This window comes from Festucalex cinctus, chromosome 17 (assembly GCF_051991245.1).
Source record: "Festucalex cinctus isolate MCC-2025b chromosome 17, RoL_Fcin_1.0, whole genome shotgun sequence".
NCBI classification, from domain to species: domain Eukaryota; kingdom Metazoa; phylum Chordata; class Actinopteri; order Syngnathiformes; family Syngnathidae; genus Festucalex; species Festucalex cinctus.
In genome coordinates this window covers 16,993,137-17,013,258 of record NC_135427.1, presented here as the reverse complement: position 1 = coordinate 17,013,258, position 20,122 = coordinate 16,993,137, and the positions used below count along the sequence as shown (strand labels likewise).

The 20,122-nt window shown below is 39.2% G+C and overlaps 1 protein-coding gene across 1 annotated transcript; it reads left to right on the top strand.

The window, feature by feature from the left end:
* The first annotated feature begins 1,299 nt into the window (after positions 1-1,299).
* Positions 1,300-18,678, top strand: baiap2b (BAR/IMD domain containing adaptor protein 2b). Its single transcript, XM_077503441.1, has 12 exons — positions 1,300-1,504; positions 4,781-4,856; positions 10,339-10,400; positions 11,614-11,685; positions 11,766-11,903; positions 13,166-13,246; positions 14,132-14,276; positions 14,420-14,633; positions 14,708-14,788; positions 15,975-16,122; positions 16,748-16,791; positions 18,019-18,678. Exons 1-12 carry the CDS (start codon positions 1,427-1,429, stop codon positions 18,050-18,052), a joined length of 1,173 nt encoding a protein of 390 aa, XP_077359567.1. The 5' UTR covers positions 1,300-1,426; the 3' UTR covers positions 18,053-18,678.
* The last annotated feature ends 1,444 nt before the right edge of the window (positions 18,679-20,122 follow it).

The following is a 20,122-nucleotide window of genomic DNA, read 5'->3' as shown; positions in this document are numbered from 1 at the left end:
CTAAATAAATGAAGTGAAAATAAAAATGGATATAAAATATAATATAAAAAATAAATACAAATGTATTTATGCATTTTTTGTTTTTATTTCCATTTTTATTTTTCTGGATTTTATTTTAAAATATTTTTTTTATATTTGTTTTTATTTTCACTTCTAATTATTTATTTATAATATATCATTTATGACTAAATGACTAGAAGTGAAAATAAAAACTGATAAAAAAAACATAATAAAAAATTAAATCCAAATATATTTATATATTTTTTTCATTGTTTTCATTTTCATTTATACTTGTTTTTCTGGATTTTATTTTCGAATTATTTTTTGTATCTGTTTTTATTTTCACTTTGTCATTTATTTATAATATATCATTTATAAATGACTAAATAAATGTCTAGATGTGTAAATAAAAACTATATATATAATTCCAAAATTAAATACAAATGTATTCATATTTTTTTCATTGTTTTTATTTCCATTTGTACTTATTTTTGTGGATTTAATTTGTGAATTATATTTTTTATATCCGTTTTTATTTTCACTTGTAATCATTTATGTATGTATTTAGTCTTTTATTTATTTTAAATTTTGGCAGTTTTTGTCCTCTATAATGATGCTCATTGCTCAACTTCCCGCACTAGTAGCAGGCAGCTGTCAACTAGTGGGACAGCTGTTGTCCTACAAGTTGTAGTAGTATTTTGGACCACCAGGGTGCAGCGCAGGCGCCTTTTTTGTGTTCTTTTCTCAGGTGGTGATGATGATGAATGGAGCGACTGCCACGCGCGCGTGGGAGTGGGCGGAGCATGAATCACGCGCGTGGATGTGGACCTGGAGGCGCGTGCGCGCGCCCCCGCCCGCGTCCTTCAGATGACCTTCATCCTTCGGTCTTATGGCACCTTTTTGCCGGCCTTGGAGTTGTTTGGTCTGTGACGTCACCGTCAGCTCCAGCCAATCGCGCGCGTTTGCTTGCTTCAGCGCTGACTTGTGTAACTTTGACTGTGTTCGTGCGCGTGCGCGCGGGAGGGAGGCTGCTGGTCCATCTCGTCGAGGGACGCAGTGCAGTGGGCGTGGCCAACGACGCCGATTTGATTGACGCCGTAAAATCCACTAAAAAAATTAAATAAAAAATAAATAAAAAATAACGTGGCTACCTGTGACTCCCCGTCCGTCAAGTTGTAATCCGCGACCCCTTTTTGCCCTCAGAATCCGACCAGTCCAAATTGCTGTATCATAACTTCGGTTCTGTCTGGGCAAGCGGCTGTTACGTCATCAGCGCCCGCCTCTCCCAGGGTCCGCGAAGGCGGCGGCGCACGCACGCACGCGCGCACGCGTGGGTTCTCCGGTGTGCTGCGTCGTGTCGGCGGGGCTTCCCTTATAAAAAGACGACAAACGCCACAGCGGCGGAATTTTCTCGCCACGCCGGTTCATGAACGCCACGCCGCTTCCCGCCAACAACATGTCCCGAACCGACGAGGTCCACCGGATCACCGAGAACGTCTACAAGGTAACACGCACGCGCACTGGATCATTCCTGATTGATTATCGATGATTGATCAGTTCTAGTTGAGACATTTTTCCACACCTTCAGCATGCTTTATCTTATTGTATATTTTTGCGAGTAGGACTTTTGTTTGTATTGCATTTTTGATCCTCTTAATACAGTATGTTTATCGATATATCTAAAGATCGTATTTATTGTAATTGATCTCAAAGTCATGGTGTGGACTATTTAGGGTGTAGGTGTCAAACTCAAGACTTTGGGGGCTTAATGTGGACCCCACATCAGTTTAGAGTCTGCTAGAGTCAATTGAATATGCGTTCAAAGTTTCCTGCTAAATTGATTACGTTTTTTTCCCCATTTGGTCAGAAAATCTCCAGCAAAATTTGATTATTTATTGATCATCTTCTTCTTCTAATTTCCAAATCAATTTGTTGTAAACAATGCGTGAATGATGAATTATGACAATTTTCTTTCTAAAATTAGCACAAAAAAATATCTCAAATTTCGTCCATTTCTTTTACATTACAACAGAAGGTGGAGATAAATAAACTCAACCCCCACAATTTAAAAAAAAAAAAAGAAAAAGTCTGATTTAGATGATAGATTATGAGTTCACATGTTTACGTTAATATTTTGCTTTTTTAATTTTTTTTTATAAACTGTACCACACAGAGAAAAAGCAAGACTGGATCCAGCTCATAATTTAGTCCCAAAACTACTGCGACTAGTTTAGTCCTTGTACTTGGATTAGTCCTGCTATTAGACCGAGTCCTGCCTCAAGATCTAAATTCGAGTCTTGAATCTACTGTTGATCTTCATCTATTACTTAGACTAGTCCTGTTTTTAGTTCTTGTATGTACTACAATATCCAAATGTAATTCCAGTACTGGGCCTAGTCCAGATTTAGGTCTGGATCTACTGTAAGTCTCCTTTCTAATTTGAATTTTGGACCTGATAGGTTGATTTCTAGTCCTAGATCGAGTTCAGTTCCAGCTATTTGGGTTCTAGTGCGATTCTTAGAACTACGACCGCTATATCTAATTCCAGTCCTAGTGCTAGGTTTCGGTTTGTGACGAGGTCTAGGGTCTAGTCCTTAGTTCTGTGATGTGATTTGGACCCCCTGCAGCGATGGCTGAGCTGAGCGCATCGCTGCTGGGGCGGGGTCGAAGGTCAAGTTGGCAGCGCAGATATCTTGGCCGACTTCCGAACACCTGCAGGTGGCATTGTTAGCCCCGCCCCCTCCCCACCCATTTCCTGCAGGCATTTTTTTTTCCCCCCATTGGGTAACACGGACTTGTGCTGTTTGGACACAACCGATAGTTTGGAACTGTTTGGACCCCAGTTGATGTTTTCCTGGAGTGTGGGCGGAGCTTCATGGAGATGCGTGTGTTTGTGTGTGACCTCGTGACCTTTTTTTTAGCTGTCAGTTTGGTGGCCGGCAGAGATACAAAACGTGCACACGTTTGCGTGACTCATGCCGTGCGTGTGCGTGTAGGCTGACCCACTGAATCGTGATGATGATGATGATGATGATGGCCAGCGAGTGTGTAGGGAGTTTTGTGCGTCGGTGGTTGTTGTTGTTGTTGTGACAGAAAGACAAACAGACAAACACCATCTGCGCTCCCTCACGGTGCCACTCGAAATCCCAGCATGCCGCAAACCGACACACGCGCACACACGCACACACGCATCATATTGTTCCAATACCCTCAGACCCCCACGTGACCCCGCCCCCGACCGTTTTGCCATGGAACCACTTGGCTGTGCAGCAATTTGCAGCCCAACATGATGCCAACCTGCTGATCTTTATGTAAGCGCTGACTCATCACGCACACACACACACACACGTACGTACACATGTGCACACGCGCACACATAAACGTCACCCGACTTACATAAGAAAAAGATTCCGTACGTCCTACTTTTGTTGTTCTCCTTGCATGTCACCGCAACGTTTTGTGGTTCTTCTCAGTCCAGAAAATCCAGGGCAGGGCGGGGGGGGTACACCTGCGTCTAAATCTACATCTAATGCTAGACCTAAAGCTGCAAGGACAAGCTAACTAGTCTAGTCTTACAGCTAGAACGAGCTTTAGTCCAGTTCCCTCATAAGTTTCTGCTTGAGGTTCTTCGCAAATCGAGGACAAAAATTTTCCAGTCGAGACTAAACCTCGTAAAAAAAAAAGTCCAAGACTAGAATTTGATGTAGTTGCAGTGCTAGCTCTAAAAATGTGACTAGCCTGAGTGCGAGGTATAGAGTTCGGAACACAACTAGATCTAGTACAAGAAATTAAATCTTCCATTCGGTAAAAAAAAATAATAATAATAATAATAATTAGCTTGAGGTGTAGCACTACGGTAGACCTTCAAATAGACCTAGAACAAGCACTAGACTTAAAGCGAGACCGAAAACTAGACTAGGTCCAAACCTAGAATTAGTACTAGATATGTAGTTTCGTTGATCCGTTATGACAATGACAATAAATATTCTGAATCTGAACTAGAATTCAAAATAATAATAATCCAAGTTATAGACAAAAATGTACAGTAGTCTAACATTAGACTGAGGACTAGAATTTGAACTTGAACTAGTGGTAGGACTACAGCCCCTAAAATAGGACAAGACTATAAATAGGGACTAAACCAAGGCTGGGATTAAATCTTGCAGAAGATCCAGGACTCGTATTAGAACAAATTGGAGACCTACGTCTTGTATAGAATATAGTCCAAAGACTAGGACTAGACCCTAGGCCTTGTTGCAAGCCTAAACCTAGCAACAGTTCCAGGACTACAATTGGATAGGGTTGAAGTACCCGGACTGAAATCAGGACTCGATTTGGAACTGAGGACTAGAACTAAATCTAAATCAGGTACAGATTGCAATTAACTTGAGGTGAAGCAGTAAAACATAGGACCAGAACAAGTACTGAACTTAGTTCCAGACCTGAAACTCAAAATTGGTCCAGGGCTAGAATTAGAACTAGTGTTGTAGAATGCAAAGTCCGCCTAGTTCGAGTCATAGAAAAAGGTGTCGTGGTTGAAGTGGTGCTGCTCTGATGAGTCACATGACGGACGATGTCCAACGAACAGCGAGCGCAAAATTCATTAGCAGGTGCGGCGGGGGATTGGGCAAGGTCGCACACTCGCGCGGCCCCTCCTACTGTGCTTGAGCTCGTGCGTGTGTGACCCAGTAAAGCTCGCTGATGAGATTTCGTTTCACTCACCGACTCGCTCGCTCGTTCGTTCGCTGTTTAACTTTGTGCACGCGTGTTGTCGCCGCAGTCCATCATGGAGCAGTTCAACCCGTGCCTGAGGAACTTCGTGGCCATGGGGAAAAGCTACGAGAAGGCGCTGACCAGTGAGTAGCGCCCCACGGCGTCTCTCTGTCCGTCCATCCGTCCGTCCATCTGTCTGTCTCCCCGTCCGTCTGCGTCGGCTTGTCTTCACCTTGGGCCTCTTTTCATGTCCTGCTGCATCACTTCTTCGCCTTTCTGTCAAGTGTGTGCGTGTGCGCGTGCGCGTTTTGTCTCGAGCGCCATAAGCAAACCGGAGCAATCACAAGTTGAAGCCTCCGATCGCGGTTTCAACTGTTAGTCAAAACCAAACCACAATAAAACGCTTTAGAGCGACCAATACTTCAGCAAGGAAGGAAGGAAGGAAGGAAGTAGTAATTAGTTCATTTGGTTTTATATTTTATTTATTTATTTATTTATTTATTTATTTATTTATTATATTTTTTAGATTTTTTTGTGATTGTTTTTATAGTAAAGCATGAAATAAGTAATAATTATATTTTGTTTTTGTATTTTGTATTTTATTTATTTATTATTATTTTATTTATTAATTATTCATTATTATTATTATATTATGTATTTATTTATTTATATATTTTATTTTTGTGATTGTTTTTATAGTAAAGCAGGAAGTAAGTAGTAATTATAGTTTTTTTAAATATTTTATTATTTTATTTATTATTATTTATTTATTCATATTTTATTTTTTAGATTTTTTGTGATTGTTTTTATAGTAAAGCAGGAAGTAAGTAGTAATTATAATTTATGTGTTTTTATATTTTATTATTTATTTATTATATATATATTTTTTAGATTTTTTTTGTGATTGTTTTTATAGTAAAGCATGAAATAAGTAATAATAATATTTTGTTTTTATATTTTGTATTTTATTTATTTATTATTATTTTATTAATTAATTATTTATTATTATATTATTTATTTATTTATATATTTTATTTTTTGTGATTGTTTTTATAGTAAAGCAGGAAGTAAGTAGTAATTATAGTTTTATTTATATTTTATTAGTATTTTATTTATTATTATTTATTTATTTATTCATATATTTTATTTTTTAGATTTTTTGTGATTGTTTTTATAGAAAAGCAGGAAGTAAGCAGCAATTAGAATGTATTTGTTTTTATATTTTATCATTTATTTATTTATTTACATATTTTATTTTTTAGATTTTTTTTGTGATTGTTTTTATAGTAAAGTAGTAGTAATTAAGACCAAACCACGACAAAACGCTTCAAACAAGAAAACGTTCGCGGGGCCCCACAAATCTCAGGTGTGTGCGTGTGTGCATGTGTGTGCGTGTGACAATAGACTCGCATAACGCCGGCAAGTAGGACAGACGGCGTCGTGAGAATTGCGAAACGGGAGCAGGAAGCGCGGAATGGCGGCCGTTTGGATGTCGGGCGGCCATGTTAGGCGACGGCGACTTCGACAGCCATCACAACTGAGGGCAGAACGTTCACAACAAGCGCCATTTTTCAGATTTGACATCACCTGATGATGGATGTTTGCTAGCAAACGAGGCGTTAGCATCATTAGCATCCGATTGACTTTTCCTCCCAAAAAATAAAAGACGGTTATTTTGTCATTTTTATTTTAATGACCAGTTTTACGATGATGTCATTAACCGGCATGGGAGGGGTCTGTAATCCAGATTTGTGCAACCACTGTAATGACTGACACATGCCAGTAGATGGCGACGTTGTCACTTTTGGTTTTGACAACAGTATAGCTTTTGTGTCAAAGACAAAAGATTTTAAATGAATTTCATCCAGAACAAGTAAAAACATTAAATTTGAACAACATTTATAGCATAACATATTTTACCATTTTTCATGCCACCATTTGTACTTGTCTCCCATACTGAAACATGTTTCAAGTCTTGTTGGCAAAAAGTTGTTGATGATTTCAAATTTGATGGCAATCCTGAGTGACTTTGTTTGTCCACTCAAATGGACTTTTTTGCATAAAATCATGCAAATGGTGTGAGTTGCACAATTTGCATGCGTTGCCCTTCAAACTCCTTTAAAGCCGTTACGTAAAAAAAAAAACATGGCCGACGAAGGTCGCGTTTGTCCGTCGGTCGGGTCTCGTCGAAGCGTCGCAGCATCTTGCGTTAATCTTCTTATTGTAAATCCGTTCGTCTCGCACTCGTCCGAGCCGCTCGCCCACCCGCCTGTTTTGATTGACAGCTCATGTTTTGTTTTCGCCGAGCTCCTCCGCCACTCTGCCGTCTCCATCTTGAGAACGTCGAAGGTAGCTGCCGAATGTTTTCGTCGCTATTGGCCAGCCAAGAACAAGAAAAGTTTTTCTGTGAGGTGAAAGAGGAAAACAATTCTTACAATCCAAAAACAAATTCAAATAGTTGACATTAAAAAAGTCCAAATAGGAGAAAAACAACCCCAAACTTTATAGGGGAAAAAAAGGAAATACTTCAAGAAAAAAAAATCAGCGTTATCAAAACTAAAGTCAGAATATAATAAGAAATATGAAGAAGAAAAAAGTATCCCAAGAGTAAAGTGAAAGTCAAAATATTCTATAACAAACATTTTTTAGAATAATGTCAAAATATTATGAGCACAAACTTCACAATTGACAAAAATAAAAACGAACTTGATGGCAACTCAAAATTTTAAATATTAAATAACAATATAAAGAAACAATAATAATATATATAAAATATTCTAATTAATTTAATAAAATAATAATACTATAACAACAACAACAATAATAATAATACAGGGAGTCCTCGAGTTACACTGGATTTTCGTTCCTACGCTAGCGATGTAACCTGAATTTCGAACTAAGTCGAATTTCCCCATTAAAGTCAACATTTACATCAAGCCATCAAGTAGAAAAAGTAGAAAAAGCCAAAGATACTTCCACAAGTGCGCATAAGCGCTAGCACTAGCTAAGTTAGCTAAATAGCAAATGAGGGGAAAACACTGCAGCCAAAATGGCAGAATCCAAAATGGCGGACCGGGCTTAACTGTTGTAAAGTCGAAACGCCTGAGGTCGAGTGCACCTTAACTCCAGGACTCCCTGTAATAATAATAATAATAATAATAATAATAATAATAATAGTAACAATAATAGTTTCAAAGCAAACTTCTCTAAAAGATGGACTAAACGTCCTAAAAAAATAGTTGAATACAACTAAAGAGTGCTGAGGCGGTAACTCTTTGTCGTAGCGTTAGCATGCTACCTGCTGCGCTAACTGCTTTGATAACATTTATTACTTTCTTCATGCCGTTGTTAGCCTAGCAAGCTAAAAGGAACCTGACTAGCAAGACACAGTTTTACTAGTGCGCTAACTAGTCCTCTTGTTTGGGACACGTTTGAGTGTACTAGTAGCTGGACTTGGATCCCGGATATGACGGCTGTGGACTTTTTTTTTTTTTTTTTTTTTTTTTCCTTATATTGCGTGTTTGCAGGTGTCACGTCCGCGGCAAAGGGTTACTTCCACGCTCTGGTGCGGATGGGCGAGGTGGCCAGCGACAGCCAAGGAGCCAAGGAGCTCGGTGAGTCCTTGTGCTGGCTGGAGTAGGCTTAAAAAAAACCCCAAAAAGACCAAAAACGTTTTGACTTCATGATTTCAAATTGACAGTGCATAAAAAACAGCAAAACATAAATTCATTCTGATTTGCGGTTGTTGGTTTGGTCCGTAACATCCGTCAGAAAGTCGTTTGTTTTGTTTTCCAAAGTCAAAACACAGATCATGAAGGAATATCGAAATCAGAGGCTGAAATTTGGACGAGAATTTGCATTGAGTTCATGTAAACCAGCTAATGGGTAATATTTTAGATTCATGTGATCATAAACGATGAAGTTGTCCGTTGATGGTTAGCCGGTAAGCAGTCTAGCGCCCCACGGTGGCCAAAAGGGAGCCGCAGCACTGCTAGTTCAATCGCAGCATTAAATCGTCACCGGGGAATTCTTTGCACTATTTTTATTTTTTTAATTTATTTATTTATTTATTTAGTTGGGGAGTGATGTCATTTGCATCCTTAAGAATGGCGAACGGCATCACGTCATTTTAGGATTGCGCTCCGTTCAGTGTTGTCATGCGTGAATGAGTGAATGTGAACGGCGTCCGTCCCACTCGTTCCCGCCTCCTCGTCCCGCTTGTCTTCATCTTCGGCGCGTCTGCCTTTCCTTTCGCCCTCGCTCGCCGAACGCGTTGGCCGCTAAAAATAGACGAGTGGCGCTCCTCTGAACCAGGAAGAGGAGGAGGAGGAAGATGGACGGCTGCGGCGTCAGGTCTTCCGCCGCCAGGCCCACCAAATTTGGTCGCGTTCAAGCGGGAAGCTCCCGCAGTTCCGCTTCCCCCTCGTTGACCATATAAGGAGCCGGAAACAAACGCTTGTTACGTCACTGCTACAAGCGAACAGACTAGCGAGCGTTTTCATGGCAAGAAGAAGAAAAAGAATAAGATTAGGGCTGCTGTTCATCACCTCCGTCGCGTTTGCTCTCATATTAGTTGCTCTTTCCCAATGTGGGAGCATTTCAATTGTGTGGGGGATTAAAAGAAAAAAAAAATCATCGCGTTTCAATTGTGTGGGGGATATAAAATAAATAAATAAATGAAAAAATCTGCGTGACAGTCTTTCAGGAGTATGGAGGACCAAAACTGCCAAAATTCAAAATAAATAAATGACTAAATAAATAAATAAGTGAATGACAAAAAGTGACAATAAAAACGTGTATATATATATATATATATATATATATATATATATATGTGTGTGTGTACACATACATAAAGAAATACATTCGTATTTAATTTTTGAATTATATTTTTTATATCTGTTTTTATTTTCACTTTTAGTCATTTATTTAATTTTTTCTTAAGTCATTTAGTTATTTTGTCATTTATTTTTTTTATTTAGTCATTTATTTATTTTGAATTTTGGCAGTTTTGGGCGCAAGTCCAAATGTTATTCAAATGAGGGGGGCAGTCCTAAGTGTGGCTTGGGTTGGACTCCGCCATTGCAAACGGCCTGTTATTTTTTGGGATATAATTTTTGTATTACATTTTTTTTTTATATTCATTTTCATTTTCACTTTTAGTCATTTATTTATGTATTCATTTATTTATTTACTCATTTATTTATTTTGAATTCTGGCAGTTTTGGTCCACCATACAGGAGTGCATCAACTGTGGAGTAGAAAGTGGGAAGAAAAAATATTTTTCTAAAAACAAAAATTCTTTTTTTTTGTTTTTGTGTGTTTTTGCCACACTCCGCATATTCAGAAGAAACAGCATGTAGGTAACACACACGCGCACGCATGTCATGTGTCAACGCTGCACTGTGTGGATTGTTTTGTCATCATCATTTGGATTGCTTTGCATGATTGTCCTCATCATCTTCCTCCTACTTTTACCTCCTCTTCTCTTCCATTCACCCCCAACCTGAATCGTCCCCCTGCATCTTCTTCCCGTGGCATCCCGCATGCCGTCGCTGGCGTTTCCCGCCGCAAACGTGGCAAGATGCCGTTTATTTTTATTTTTTATTTTTTTGTGGTCCGCAGGGGAGGTTCTGTTCCAGATGGCCGAAGTGCACCGGCGGATCCAGATCCAGCTGGAGGAGATGGTGAGCAACAACGACACGCCACGCCACAAAACAAACAAACACTGGCATTAAATCATACATAAATAAATAATAAATAAATACAAATTGTGGCCTTTAAAGGAATACTTTGGGGGGAAAAATATTGAAATTGGAATTGAAAATTCTTCTAAAATTGTGATTGCAAATTGGAGATTCTTCTAAAATTGGAATTTAAAAAAGAAAAGTTTTTGGATTTGGGGGAAAAAATGAATAAAATTGGAATTGAAAATTGTGATTGCAAATTGGAGATTCTTCTAAAATTGGAATTTAAAAATGAAAAAAAGAAAAGTTTGGGATTTTGGGGAAAAAATGAATAAAATTGGAATTGAAAATTGTAAATTCTTCTGAAATTATTTTAAAAATTTGATTTTTTTAAGGAAATTTTTTTAACTTAGGGGGAAAATAGATACAATTTGAATTGAAAATTGTAAATTCTTCGGAGATTATTAAAAAATTGGAAATTCTTTTTTTTCAACCTTCCTTATAAAATGATCTTGCATTCATTGGAAAATTGAAAGTTGGATATTGTTATAAAATTGGAATAAAAAAAAAAAAGGAAAAATTTTGGACTTGGGGAAAATTAATAAAATTGCAATTGAAAATTGTAAATTCTTCCGAAAGTATTCAAAAATTGGAAATTTTGAAATTGTTATAAAATTGGAATTTTTTAAAAAAGGAAACATTTTGGACTTGTGGGGAAAATGAAAAAAATTGGAATTAAAAATGGTAAATTCTTCTGAAATTACATTTTGAAAAATGTTGAAAAAAATTTCTTGTAAAATGATCTTGCACTTTTATTCTAAAATAAATTGGAAAATTGTAACTTGGAAATTATTATAAAATTGGAATTTTTAAAAAAGGAAACATTTTGGACTTGGGGGGAAAATGAATAAAATTGTAATAGAATTTTTTTTTCTGAAATTATTTAAAAATTGGAAATTCTTTCAAACTTTTTCAACATTTCTTGTAAAATAATCTTGAATTCATTGGAAAATTGGAAAAAATGAAAGTTGGAAATTGTTATAAAATTGGAATTGAAAATTCTTGTAAAAAAATTCTTTTAAAATTATTGTAAATTTCTTGTAAAATGATATTGCATTCATTTTACTCCTTTGTTTCGCCTTTAGAGATAATTTGCTTGATTGATTTTGACTTGAGTTGGCTGCGTTTTGTGTTTTTTTTTTTTTTTTTGCAGCTGAAGTCATTCCACAACGAGCTGCTGACCGAGCTGGAGAAGAAAGTGCAGATGGACGCTCGCTACCTCAACGTAAGCGCCGGGCAATCCGCGTTTCCGCGCTCGACTTCTGCCGGCCGGCGACTTAACCGTCGCTCTGCTGCCCCCCGCAGGCGGCGCTCAAGAAGTACCAGACGGAGCACAGGAGCAAAGGCGAGAGTTTGGAAAAGTGCCAGAACGAACTAAAGAAGCTGCGACGCAAGAGTCAGAGCGGCAAGACGCTGACCAAGTACGGCGACAAGGACGTGCAGGTCGGTGGCCCGCAAAACGCCGACCGGTCGCCATTTTAACGTCCGCTCACACGTCGACAAACAAGGTTGCCTGTCAACATATGCAAATCCCAATTGGGATATGCTCATGAGTATGCAAATGAGGCATGAGTGCAGTTGCAAAACAGCGCGTCGGCGATCTTGCCGGTCGGTGCCTTATATAAAATAGTGTGTGCGTGGGCCATGAGTGGCGCCGTCTCACACTCGAGCGCCACTCGCTGTTACGTGACACACTTCCTGTTGCGTAACCACGACCGGGAACTTGTTCCATCTCTCATAACGCATTCACTCCTCAGGTCAAGTTTTGAACCTGTGACAAGGATACCATTTCAAAGTGCTCATTAGTTCACCTGAAACCTAATAAAAAATCCCATGACCCTTCACCTTAACCGGATACTTCAGAGTCTCGCCTGCAGAGTGGTGAAGTTCAGAAGGTCAGGAGACCAGAGGAAAGATCAAAGGAAAGAAAGATGAATCAAATCCAGCACCAACCAGACACCACCTTCCACCCGCATGGTTACAAAACCAGAATCTTTCACCAACCCCAGAAACCTCTAAATTCCAACAGATTAGGGAAATCTCAAGAGACCAGAGGAAAAACTGAAGGAAGGGTGGATGAAGCAGAGTGAGATCAATAAACGTTTTTGGTTTCAGTTACAGTTGGATAAAATAAGATGATAAGGTTAGTGTTTGGCTTTCAAATGAAGGTTCTCAATTATTGTTTCAATGCCAGACTGGGGTTCAAATAAGGTTTTGGAGTTTGGGCCAAGGTCTCAAATTCGGGTTTCAAGATAAGGTTTGGGTTCCAAAAAGTAAGGAATTCTAATAATTTTTTTAAGCCTGGGATATGGGTGACTTGTTATTCAGAATGGATGGTCGCCCGTCAGTCTCTATATGTGCCCTGTGACTGAGCAGCAACCGGTCCTCCCTTGTTGGAAGTGGTCCGGGTGGTCTCTCTCCATCGCTGAAACGGGAAGCAGGCGTGAGATTTCACACCACAAAACTTGCGTCTGGAATGGCCCGGCATGCTGACCTACTTTTGGTGTGTGCGTGTTCGCGCGTGGGCGGGCGACGGCGAGGTGGAGACAGGAAGTGCACAAGGCGATGATGTAACTCTCGAGTCTTTCCTGATCTGGAGGAGACTGCGTTGTCATGGCGACCAGTCTGACGGGAAATCCTCTGTCTGTGTGTGTTTGTGTTGGCGCGAGCGGCCGTTTTAAACGCAAATGTTTGCTCCCTTGCAGATGAGCGGCGCCATGCCAGACGCGGGCGCCAAAACTCTGGCCGGACCTCCGCAACTGGCAGCGCTTCGAGGCGGCCCGCAGGTGGCGACATTCCTCAGTTCCAATTCGCTCACTGGTCACTTGATTAGGGACACTAACTAACTAATCACTAATTAGTGTCCCCAACTTACCACTAGTTAGTTAGTTAGTTAGTGTCCCTAATTGATTAGGGACACTAACTAACTACTCACTAGTTAGTGTCCCTAATGTACTACTAGCCAGTTAGTTAGTTAGTTGGTTAGTTAGTTAGTTAGTTTTTATGGACACTAATTAACTTACTACCACTAGTTAGTTAGTTAGTTAGTTAGTTAGTTAGTTAGTTAATGCCCCTAATTGATTATGGACACTAACTAATGTACTACTACTAGTTAGTTAGTTAGTTAGTTAGTTAGTTAGTTAGTTAGTTAGTTAGTTAGTTAGTTAGTTAGTTAGTTAGTTAGTGTACCTAATTGATTATGGACACTAACAAACTTACTACTCCCATTTAGTTAGTTAGTTAATTAGTTAGTTAGTTAGTTAGTTAGTTAGTTAGTTAGTTAGTATTCACCTAATGTACAAACTAATGTAGTACTTGTTTGTTAGTATCCCCAGGGACACTAAATAATGTGTTAGTTAGTTAGTTAGTTAGTTAGTTAGTTAGTTAGTTAGTTAGTTAGTTAGTTAGTTAGTTAGTTAGTTAGTTAGTTAGTATTCACCTAATGTACAAACTAATGTAGTACTTGCTTGTTAGTTAGTGTCCCCAGGGACACAAAATAATGTGTTAGTTAGTTAGTTAGTTAGTTAGTTAGTTAGTTAGTTAGTATCCCTAGTAATATATTGCTTGCTAGTTAGTTAGTTAATGTCCTTAATTAAGTAAACCACGAGTTTCCTTCCTTAAGTTTTTTGTGATGTGAATTTGTTGACCTTGTTTGTCACGTGTGGCCGCAGAGGCTGATGGAAGTCGGCGCCGAACACTACCAGCAGTGGCCCGAGTCCAAATTGGCGGCGGCCACCGTGCCGCAAGGCAAGACCGCCTACTCCAACACGCTGCCGGTACGAAGGGCGGCGCCCGCCAAGAGCAAAACCTCACTGGGTAAGTCATCACGCGACAAACACGTGATGTCATCAATGACATGCGGTCACATGACACAAGAAGCACGTGAAGCAACGTGATGTGGCGTCAAACGAGCCGCGTGACAGCCTGACGTGGGTTTTGTTTTCTCTTGCGGTCGGCAGCGGAGCCTCGCACGCTTCCGCGTTCCAGCTCAATGGCGGCGGGCCTGGAGAGGAAGGAGCGCGGCGCGCGGACGGCGCGGGTGCGGGCCCTCTTCTCGCACGCCGCCGGCGACAACAGCACGCTGCTCAGCTTCCAGCAGGGCGACGCCGTCACGCTGCTGGTGCCCGAGGCGCGTGACGGCTGGCACTACGGCGAGAACGAGAAGACGCGCATGTGAGTCTCCCCGCCCACACACATACACACACATTGGCGCACGTGACCTGACGCTGACCTCTTGCGCTCCTCAGGCGAGGCTGGTTCCCCTTCTCATACACGCGCGTCATCACGGAGGATGACAGAGACGCCGACGGCCGACTTCCTGTTCACAAGTACGTCGTTTGAGTCCAATTAGACATCAATTTGGATGAGGGTGAATTTCTGAAGGAATTTTGGTGGGACAGTTAGCTACCAGGCCAGCCTAACTATGATAAACCTGGTTGGTGTCATGTGACTTTTTTTTTTTTGTAACTCTTTATAACGCCATTTTAACGCCATGGTAACTAGATTTTTTGTGTTAAAAAATGGAAAACTCACAGGTAACAAAAAAAAGCAAGCTCGCAGGCAGCAAGCACTTAACATTGCAAGAAATTACCAATACAATATAATAAAAATAATAACATACAGGGGGTAAACAAAATAAGATGTTAATAATAATAATAATAATAATAATAGTAATAATAATAGTTATAATAATAATTATAATAATAATAATTATAATAATAAAATACAAAGGTTAAAAAATAAAATAAGAATAAAAATACAAGGGGTAAAAATAAATAAATATTATAATTATAATAATAGTAATAATAATAATGAGAATAATAATAATAATAATAATAATAATAATATTAATAATAATAATAATAATAATAATAATAATAATAATAATAATAATAATAAAAAAATAATACTGCTGTTGGCTGGGAACCAGTTCAGGGTGCACCTCGCCTACTGCCCAAAGCCAGCAGGGATAGGCTCCAGCACCCCCCGCGACCCTTGTGAGTAGTAAGTGGTCAAGAAAATGGATGGATGGATGGATATTAATAATAATAAAATACAAGGAGTAAAAAGTCAAAACGTAAAATAAAATAATAATAATAATAGTAATAATAATAATAAAATACAAGGGGTAAACAAATAATAATAATAATAATAATAACAATAACAATAATAATAATAATAAAAGAGGTTAAAATAATAATAATAATAATAATAATAATAATAATAATTCGAAGGGCATAAAAATAAAATTAATAATAATAATAATAATAATAATAATAATAATAATAATAATAATAATAATAATAATAATAATAAAATACAAGGGGTTAAAAAAAACTGTCTGAGATGTTACTAAAATAATAATAATAATAATAATAATAATACAAAAATCATCTAAAGCAGAGTAATACACCCCAAATGACACATGTTTTTAAGATCACATATGTGACATGTCACGTGTCACATAACTCTTGCTACGTGCCGCCAGTGAAAGTCATTTGTGTATGTGTACAGGCTCCACCCCGGGAAGAGCAGCAGCACGGGAAACCTTCTGGACGGAGACGCCGCCGTCTCCGCCGCCGTCACCTTCGCCGACTACCACATCCACCCGCTGGCCAGGCAGCCACGCCCGTACGGCGTCACCGTGCCGGGCTTCTCGCAGGTGCGAAACACGCAGAAAAAACCCCCAACATGTCACATGACACAAAGACATCTTGTCACATAATCAGCACAGTAAAAGCTGACACGTAACGATGACGTCACATTTGAACTTCTGAGATTAATTGAGCCCGCTCAAGACAAGTCAGGTGACTTTTGGCAACCAATCAGCGCTTGAATAGAGTTTGTCGCTCAACAGAGTTACATAAAGGTGTGAGGATTTGTTATCAGGTGCGTAGGAGAGCGCGGTGACACGTCAGGGCCCGACAAAGACGCTTATGCAAGCGCACTCTTACATGACTTGGCGCCCACACCTCCGCCACTTTCGCTTCCTGACAAGCTCAACACCTGCCTGATGAATTCCTTTCCGGCAAAACACGGACCAAACAAAAGCCACGGAGATGATTTTGTCATATGCTATAAGCACTCTTATGCCGTTCATGTAACCGGAAATGTCAAAAATGTCAACAACATTTGGGGCTCAGCTTGTTCTTGCCGCTTGTGTAAATTTGCTGCCATCTGGTGGTGAAAGGTGTCACTGCAGCCTGAACCTCCTTCATTCTTGTTGAGTGATTATAGATTGATTGCGTTGTCCTCACGTTTCTCTCCATTTGCGTTTGTGTGGGCAGGTAGCGGCGGACGAGTACGATCCGGCGCCCCGATTTGCCGGCAGGTGAGCAACTTTGATTCTTGTCTTCATATCAAGTTAGCGCTTGAATACCATTTTGTTTATTGCTGTTATCATTATGGCTAAACATGTTTTTGAAGTTTCTTTGATTATTTTTCTGACCTGTGCCATTCTTGAATCTGACCCATTGAGATTTTACTTGGCTAAAAGTCTTGTCAAGTGAATATATATATATTATTGACAGTCAATTAAATCACAATGATCTATTTGTCTGTTTTTAATTCATTTACAACATTAAATATTATGATAAATGATTTATTGTAAACAATATAAAGGAGCTGGAAAAAATTATCACGTCTACATTTAAAGGAATACTTCACTTATTTAGCCCATTATAGCAATAAAAAGGGAATATTTTGTCTATAATTAATTTGATACTTTCATCATTTTTTTACGTACAATTAGTACCTTTAAAAACACATTTTGCAACTTGCTGTCGACTGAAAATGACATCACAAGGGCTCAAGTAACCAATCACAGCTCACCTGTTTTCTAGGTTTGGTCATGTGACATTCACAAGCTGAGCTGTGATTGGTTACCTGAGCCCTTGTTATGTCATTTTCAGTCAACAGCAAGTTGCAAAATGTGTTTTTAAAGGTACTAATTGTACATGAAAAATAATGAAAATTCACATTTATTATAGGCAAAATATTAATGTTGGAGTGGCAGAAATGGCTAAAAAAGTAAAGTATCCTTTAACCTTTTTGTATTGCTCTAATGGGTTAATATATTACAATTGTCTTTTTTAAAATCAATTTAATGGAAACTAATATGGAATTTTATGACACTACAAAAACTATTTTACATATTATATGTGCATTTGTTCATTTTTATTTATTTTTAAGTCATTGTGGAGTTGAACATTAAAGTCAACATTGAATTCATGCTAAATCCTGCAATTAAAAAATGAGAGTGACTTTTTATGTTATTATAGAAGTTAAACGAATAATTTTGCATATCTCACATGTAAATTACGTGCATCCCATTTTTTTAATTCTTTGAACCTCATCTGCGATTCAGATGCTTTCTGGGCACAAAAGTTCCAGCAATTGTATTTATTTTGGTGTTGTTTGCCATCTTTCTCTGTTAGTTTTATTAGTAGTAGTAGCATTTATTTTTTTTTAATCCATTTGTTTTACTTTTTATTTTGTCTTTTGTTACCTTCACTCATTTACATGTTACTCTTCTGATTTCCTGTCTTTGTGTGTGTAGTGCTTCCGAAGTCAAACTAATTTCCACGGTGTGAAAACGACCAGACAGACCGACCAGCATTTTGCCAACAGGAACAGGAAGTGACCTCACCAGGAACCAGGAAGTGGTGGCGATTCGGTCGGTCGGTTTTCCACGTAACGTGCAGGTGCAAACGTATCTTTCATCCATGCACTGAATGTCCGAATCACAACAATAATCCGAAAAGTGTATGCGTTGATATACGTGACAATTGTGTGTGTGCGTGTATAATTCCACACACGTTACGTTACGTATGTCATGAATTTCCATGCTAATTTATCTTCTATGAGCACTTTTGGAAATTGTGTTTACGTCGATGATATTCCCCACACTGTGACGGATGAAATTCTCACATGATTATGTTTCATGATCAAGACGTTTATTATGTCGACTGACACGCGATATTTCCATGATTATGTACAGCATATTTATTTACATGATGACGTATTGCGGCAATATTATGTATTACGATGACTCGCCATGAGTCATTACGCTCAAATCAGATATTTATTTATTTATTTATTGAGCACTGAAAAAGATGCCCTTTTATTTCACAAGTCTGTACAGAGGAAATGCATGCTTTTGAAGGCAAAACCACAACAACATGTAACGCTGATATTAATTAAAAAAATGACAAATGTCTTCACCCCAAACAATCGGTGTCGTCTGTCAATCAAAAGAAGTTATGAAGTGGACAAGTATGGCTCGTGACTATTAAAAAAATAATCACAGCAAACATAACATTACATTTATGTTATGGACCTTTAAAGGGATGCTTCACTTATTAAGCCCATTATAGCAATACAAAGTTAATATTTTGTCTATAATTAATTTGATACTTTCATTATTTTTCATGTACAATTAGTACTTTAAAAACACATTTTGCAACTTGCTGTCGACTGAAAATGACATCACAAGGGCTCAGCTAACCAATCACAGCTCAGCTTGTGGATGTCACATGACCAAACCTAGGAAACGTGTGCTAACCAATCACAGCTCACATGTTTCCTAGGTTTGGTCATGTGACATCCACAAGCTGAGCTGTGATTGGTTACCCGAGCCCTTGTGATGTCATTTTTCGGTCGACAGCAAGTTGCAAAATGTGTTTTTAAAGGTACTAATTGTACGTGAAAAATAATGAAAATATCACATTTATTATAGAGAAAATATTCATGTTTGACTGCCAAAAATGGCTAAATAAGTAAAGTATCCTTTTAAACAAAACATGTTTTTAGCATGCCTTTCCCTAAAGGTCACAGGGTTAAGGCCATACGAAAAGGTTCTTCCTTTTGTCATCAGCACAGAACAAACTGCAACTCTCAAATGTAGTTCAAACATTATCTGCCTTTGTTTTCACTGAGTTTTGAATGGAAAGTTTGTGCCCCTACTCGGGGGGGGGGGGGGGGGGGGGGGGGGGGCTGGGGACCTGTGGGGGCCCGCCGGGCCTCGTTCTGCGGCCTTGGGTTCTGCGGGCCGGGGCTGGGGCGGGGGTGTTCCGGGCGTCTGGGTCGGCTCGCCGACCGGTATCCGCCCGGGTGGCGTGGGGGTGGCCTTGGTGCTGCCGCGGCCTGGGGATTCCGGGGGGGGGGGGGGGGGCGGTGCTCGCTTTGCTGGGCGGCGGTTGACAGCTTCTTTCTTTGGTGGTGGTCCTTATGCATGCCAGATCCATCACACCAGCATCTACTGAAATTCAAACAGAATTCGCCTCTCCCTCCCACTGCTCGTTGAATCAGTGGGTGCTGGTGTCTGTGGATCTCACTCTGCTTTATCTATCCTTCCCTCCTTCCTCTCTTTAGTTTTTCCTCTGGTCACTTGAGATCTCCTCAATTTATTGGAAGTTTGAGGTTTCTGGGGTTGGCATAAGACTCTGGTTTTGTAACCACGCAGGAGGTGTTTGGTTGGTTCTGGATTTCACCTTGATGGACTGGATGTACTGGTTTCTATGGATCTCACTCTGCCTCATCTATCCTTCCCTCCTTCCTCTCTTTAGTTTTTCCTCTGGTCTATTGAGATCTCGTTAATTTGTTGGAATTTAGAGGCTTCTGGGGTTGGCATAAGACCTTGTTTTTGTAACCATGGGGAAGGC

Coding starts and splice junctions, on each gene's coding strand:
- baiap2b (XM_077503441.1), top strand. CDS start 1,427: ATGAACGCCACGCCGCTTCCCGCCAACAACATGTCCCGAACCGACGAG. Junction 11,686..11,765: donor TGGACGCTCGCTACCTCAAC/GTAAGCGCCGGG, acceptor TGCCCCCCGCAG/GCGGCGCTCAAGAAGTACCA. Junction 16,123..16,747: donor CCGTGCCGGGCTTCTCGCAG/GTGCGAAACACG, acceptor TTGTGTGGGCAG/GTAGCGGCGGACGAGTACGA.